Genomic DNA, 6441 nt, shown 5'->3' with positions numbered 1-6441 from the left:
TTTTGCCTTTATGCGGATGGCATTCAGATCTGCTCTTATGATCGTCTTGGTGAACAATTGAAGTGGATTCATATCCCAATTACTTTGTCGGCTATCTTCCCTATTGTATTGTTCACAATCCTATAAGCCCTATTGTATTGTTCACAATCCTATAACTTCCCTTGTATATTAAATGGTGAATCCACCTATTGCCTTGTCTCTACCGTCCCCTGAAGCTTTGGAAAGCGATCTTTATTATTATGAGACAAGGATATCTGCGGTGTGATCTTTGTTGTACTTGTTACTGTGTGTGAAATGTTTTAAAACACTGGAAGTGTGACATTACCCATACTCAAAAGTATAAGTTATGCTGCCGAGTGCACTCCTTGTCTCAATGTTTTATTTGTACACTTCATTGCTCATTGTTGTATTAAGGTGAACCCAATTTTTCCAATAATTGGCAACAGAACCATTGATATTTCAACGGGTTCATCCATTCAAATAAGGCAATCGTCCACACAAATTCTCCATACTGCACAAGATTTGTCATGCTAGAATAGAAAGTCTTGCCAGGATTTCCTTCACATGTAGAGGAAAAGCTTACGTCATTGCCATCAGTTCTCCGTCTTTTTGTTTGAGATTTTGCAGGAGATAGAATATACTCCTCTATGGTAGCTTCATCTTTGTATCTCACATCAGGGAATAAGGGTCTGTCCCTGGCAGCAGATGATTCAATGGCCATCATCACAGCGTGTCGCAACAGGTGCCAAAATGAAGAGCTCCTGCCAGTCTGTTCATCTACCCACTGTCGTGGATGTAGACAAGAAATGGATGTCTCAACTTGCTCTGCCCCACCTGAGGAACAGCATTGAAGACATGATTCATGTTTTATCCATCCAGTCATTTCAGCACAAGATTTGGTGGAACTTTTACATTCAGCACCAACTTCTGTTTTTGGAGTTTGCCAAGAGCAGACTTCATCACATGCCCTTGCAATCACTTGATTAGATAGAGGATCTACAATTGCTGCAGCATTGACCACCTGTAGACGAGAGAAGGGTGTAACAAAAGCAAAATTTGTGCAAATTCCACAACGTAAGAGTTCCCACACCAGCATAAAACAAAGTTGGACGCACAATTAGGGAGCAAGATGAAGCACTACATTTCCTTTTCGAAACCTCTATTTTACTAAGTCTATGCATGAACATTTCAAGGGATAAATGTCTAAAGGACCCAGCCTTCAAAATGATCGGATTGTTCTCCACTATTATAAAACAGTTTTCTTCTCGTTTTTGAAACCAAAGTCAATAAATATGACACACAAAAACTTCACATTCCTGTCAAGTTAATTGCAACAAGTAAATCTCACTTCTTTTTACCAAACCGAAAATGATTCTTGAAAGCTAATGCGAGCTATGGTGAGTCCTCTATGGCTTGATGGGAAAATTGTTGAAGTGCAAACACCGGAGCAGTTAGAAATGATACTCGTTGAACATGTACTTGGATGTGCTTAACTTCACATAATACTGATTCAAAGGAAAATAAAAAGTAGCGCCAAAGGAAGGCCTTAGAGCATGCCAAATTGTCTCACAAAATGTCAAAGCAGTATAACGCTCAGAAAGAAATGATTGCCATGTATAAGAGAATTTCTTTTCTTTTTTATTTGGTAAGATGGGAGGCCAGGTTAGTACTCTTATTCAAGAACTCTGAGATCTTGACTAGCCAGAGATATAATTAGCTGCGAACTTGATGAAATCACTAAAAGTTACATTCATTAATCGCAAGTCAAGGGCATACCCCAACACTTACCATATTACCATGAGATTTCGCCAATTCCAGAGCATACTTCATAAAACTTACAACTGATTGTGAGTCTTCATCACTAAACCCAGTTATGCCACTGATATCGCTGCTCTGTAGAATATCAGAAGCTGAGAGAACAAATCAGTAATGACATAGAGTATGTATAAATGCACATTATACACATGCATAGAGAGTAACAGATAATTCCTTGTGATCATTGACAAGAAGCAAAATTAGGAAATACTAAAATAAAGGCCAAAGATTTGCACAAACTCCATTGAATTGAGTCACACAAAGAGGTGGAGCTTACATTTGATTGCAAAAAGTGGGAGAGGAGAATGATAAGACTTAAACCCGGCCTAGTGACTTACAAAGAGTGTTTTCCAATTAACTAGGCAACACTTGGTCTCTATAGCCAAGATTCATTAGCAGCCATTATGCATAATGGAGATGGCTTGATTAGTTATTCCTTGAAGTAACTTCTCTGGTTTATATATAACCCCAAACTCCTCTCAGTCCAGATGCAATCAAAACTAACATAACTCAGCAGAACGAAGTAAAATCAATCACATCCTAAATTTCTAAAAACAAACTTATCAAATTTGAGATGGCCACTCAAACTGCAACTCTTTGTAAGTCTTTGGTTTTTAGACTCCAACTTCCAAGTTATCTGCTTGGAAATAAATTCTGAAGGAGGAAAAAGTATAAAATGAACACCCAATTCTGCCCAAGAGAATATCAAAATCCATAAGAAAGTTATCCTGGAAAAACCACCTTAACCTGCTCCTTTAATTGAGACAACATTAGAATCAGAGACATCTGCACAGCCGATGCAAATACCCTAAACCAGCAAAAATGTCCTAAAACATGATGGCAATATGTTGATCTCAAGACATGAACATGCATTACCATTACTTTCACCAAAAAAAAAAACATGCATTACCATTACTGATGGGAATATTTAAAAGAGACGTACTAGGTTGGTGGATGGTATGAGGTGGGCCATAGCTTGCACTGTTCTACCCACTCTTCCGTTGACGATGCAGCATATTTGCAGACCTATCACAAATTAGCACGAATAAGCACAAAGAACAAAATGCCAATTTGCCATCACATAATGAAGTGAAACAACGCCATTTTCAGGTTACATGTTACAGGATGTTCTTATGTGGTATATCTTCTTATGCTTATATTTGAATTACAAATATATATTGATTAAGATAAGCACGACATGCAGAAAAAAAAAGCTTTAGAATTTTCTTAACAACTAATAGACTTTCTAATATCAGATCATCTATGCACTTTGAAAGATTTGAGAAGGATACACACTTCCACCTAACATTAGATAGGATATGGCTTCTTTTCATGCTATAATGAACTTTAAAAAAGACAAGTTACATGATGAAAAAGAAAATGATAAAAATTCAAGGGATGGAAACTTGGTTCAAATTCAGGGCTTGAAAGCCAAATTGATCTATATATACAGTGAAATCCTATCCAGCCACTGAAGTATGTTACAGAATCTAATGCCGTTGACAATACAGATGTTCGCTATTGCTTCATTATTATCGACCAGTAAAAGATGTTCCAACCACTTATTCACTTGAAAGTGCGGTTCACTGGATGTGGGGACATAATAGAGCAAACAATATTAGTGTACAACAACCAACACCAAGAAGCCCTCTTTGGCATAAATAGCCTATAAAGTATTGTAAAAAAAAAACTACAAAGACCAAAAGAAATTCCCAAGCTTGAGCCAGGCAACACTTTTATATAGATATATCACACGATATACATTAATTACTTAAATGAGATGTCCCATTAAAAAAAAAGGAGGGAGAAATTGTCAAATAAAATTTTCTATAACTTGGAAAATGGGAGAAGAGAAAAGGCATCAACAGATGTCAAATATGCTAGCAGTTCATTGTCAAATATGCTAGTGGTCCATGGTGGGGTAAGATGCTCCGTGAGTAAACATCATTGCTAATGTTCCTTTTCTGCACATGATGTGCACATAAGAGGTATTGTAATCCTATTCAATCAATTTTCATGATTGATAAGGAAAAACAACAAACTGAGCATTTAAATTAACAAGCAATACAGGTTGCTTTCATAATTGTTCATCAGGTTTTCGATGCCTTGCATAGCTAATACATACTAGAAAAAAGCGAAAGACCAGAAACCAATGGTAGCATTTGAGTTTCATCAGATAACATTCTTCCTGAATCAGGCAATTTGTATTCACAATAGTCCCTCAAAAGAATTTCCGACAGTAGAAGAAGAAAATTCAGGATATGCAGCAGCAGGATACAGGAGGCAAGGAGCACGCCTCGTTCACCCCAAAACATAAGCAAACCATCCACAAAAACCTCAGCTTCATCACTCGAGTGCGGCTTAGGACTAAGTGTCTTGTCAAGCAATTACACTGATGATGTGAATATGACTTTAAATATCTAATGCTGATTGATTTGTTATACTCAAGTTAATGACTTGCAATTGCTTCCAATGCAGACAAAGCTTTCTCATAACTTTGGGACTTAAAATTCAGATATAATTTCTTCGATCCAATGACAATTGCCATGCATGGATCAGAGGATTCTATTCCCTCTTTTATGTTACTTAAAGAGTAGTAAATACACGGGACCGATGTCTGATCAAGAACTACAGGCGTAAGTATAAACAACAGACATTGAATTCTTTGCATGAAATAGTTCCTGTTAAATAACCTCGCATGATGACAACAACATTTCAATGGTTTTTTTTTAACTTCTTAAGGGTAACCCATAAACAAAAGGCAATAGAAGGACCTAGTTAAGCAACTACTCTTATGTTCAGTTAATGAGTAAAGCTTCGCCTTATGATTTCACAAATCTTCGAATTCCATAACGACGCACAGCAAAATTGTTACTAAATTTCAAAGATGCAAGAAACAATGATGTTCAAATATCAAAATCATTAAGTGACCAATCACACCAGTGACAAACATAACACCGATGTGCTTATGAACAAAGAACGTACCTCCTTCGAGACACTTCTTCTTCACCCGCTTCACGTGGTGGAGGTCCTCCAATGGCGCAATTTGACTCAAACGCCTAACCAACAACCAAACAATGGATTCCCAAAAAATTGAGCGGAAAATCAAACCATATACGAAACAGCAATTTCTGAGAAGTCAGAACGAGCTTTAACACATAAATCCAAAATAAGACACTGAGGCTGACCTCATATGATAGTGTTCGTGATCTTCGGCTGCTCAATCTGAGCTGCGACCACGTTCACTGCATGCAGGAAAAGGAAAAAAAAAAAAGCCGCAACGAAACGGCAATTCCGAAGTGTAGAACACATCAGCAACACGTCAAGTTCGGATCTTTCGCTCAGGATTCGGTCGGTCGTCCATGAAGAATATACCTGTGAGTTGCTGATCAGGCGGAATCGGCGGCCTGCCGGGGACGTGGACGATTCGCCACGCATCGTCGTCCTCGCTGCTCATCGCTCTTCGCAGCTCTCTCCGGTCGCCGGGAGCACGAAAAGCGGCGGGAAACCGCGACGCCGTCGGCGTGTGGCAAAGCTCGCCCGCGCGGCGGCTGAAAGTGGAAGAAGCGGCGACGTTCTCGACGGAGAGAGAAGAGAGAACTCATGCCTAATTGTGGGCCTGAACTGGCCCTTTCACTTTCAAGCACGCCCATTTGCTGTTACAGTGGCTCCTTTTTTTTTTTTTTTTTTTTCCTTTCTTAATTGATTTTCCTTGAAAGATATTTCTTGTAATTTTCTTTTATAGTTATTGAATAGTACAGCATTTATCATACTCTTTAGGGTGAGCGGTTCCCGTTCCTTACGGTTCCGCTTGGAACCCTGGAACCTACCCTCGGGTACGGGTTCTTCATTTTTGGAACACTTGGAACCTACCCGTCAGAATCGGACAAGAACACAACATAGCCCTGTCACAGGTTCCGGATCGATTCCAGTTCCAACAAGTTCTTTTTTTTTTTTTTCCATTTTTAGTTAAAAATGGAAATGAATGCAGCAATAATAAACAAACTTGTCATTCGTCACCTTCTATCAAATGATGTCGTGGGAAAAATTGTGCATTCCACTGCTATCCTACTAACTTTTATGCAGGTGGCATACCTAGGAAAACTTGTTTAAATCAGCAAAGACTCAGCTCATGCTTTGATGCAGCTTCGCTAAAGCATCTTCAAGTTCCCAAAGATTTTCGCCAAAGTCAACAAGCTTGTACTTGTCTTTGCGCCATTATCAACAAGCTTCGATCATCCTAGCATAAAAAAATTCAGAAAACAGATATTTTAGCCTCACGAAGGAGCAATATGTGAACTTACTTGGCAATGTGATTTCATTCACACTTTATAATTAATGGGATAACAAGTGATATTTTGCGGTATGTGAGTGCATCCAAGGAATGTGCGGTGGGATAAATGTCGTGATAGAAAAATAAGCAAGAGAAATCTGGTTCTTACGGCATCGGAATCATCAGGCGGTGGAAGCTCTCTCGAGTAAAATTGAGTCTCATGTTGCCCGGATCCTACAATTAAGAGAGAAAGGCACTGAATTTATGATCAAAATCCATATACCATTATATACTTCTTTTAGCAAAAGAGTAAATGACTGGATAAATCGAGAGAAAGGGATAGACCTTAAATG

The 6441-nt window shown here is 38.6% G+C and overlaps 1 protein-coding gene across 1 annotated transcript; it reads right to left on the bottom strand.

Moving 5' to 3' along the window:
* Nucleotides 1–409: 409 nt before the first annotated feature.
* Nucleotides 410–5334, bottom strand: LOC120292028 (tRNA-specific adenosine deaminase TAD3-like). Its single transcript, XM_039309898.1, has 6 exons — nt 5191–5334; nt 5004–5060; nt 4801–4874; nt 2759–2841; nt 1789–1893; nt 410–1021 (listed from the first exon to the last, which is right to left on the bottom strand). The coding sequence occupies exons 2-6, from the start codon at nt 5006–5008 to the stop codon at nt 410–412; spliced, it is 879 nt and encodes a 292-aa protein (XP_039165832.1). The 5' UTR covers nt 5009–5060; nt 5191–5334.
* Nucleotides 5335–6441: the final 1107 nt, after the last annotated feature.

Source organism: Eucalyptus grandis, chromosome 3 (genome assembly GCF_016545825.1).
Source record: "Eucalyptus grandis isolate ANBG69807.140 chromosome 3, ASM1654582v1, whole genome shotgun sequence".
NCBI classification, from domain to species: domain Eukaryota; kingdom Viridiplantae; phylum Streptophyta; class Magnoliopsida; order Myrtales; family Myrtaceae; genus Eucalyptus; species Eucalyptus grandis.
Note: the sequence above shows the minus strand (reverse complement) of the source record. Positions and strands in the feature narration are given on the sequence as shown.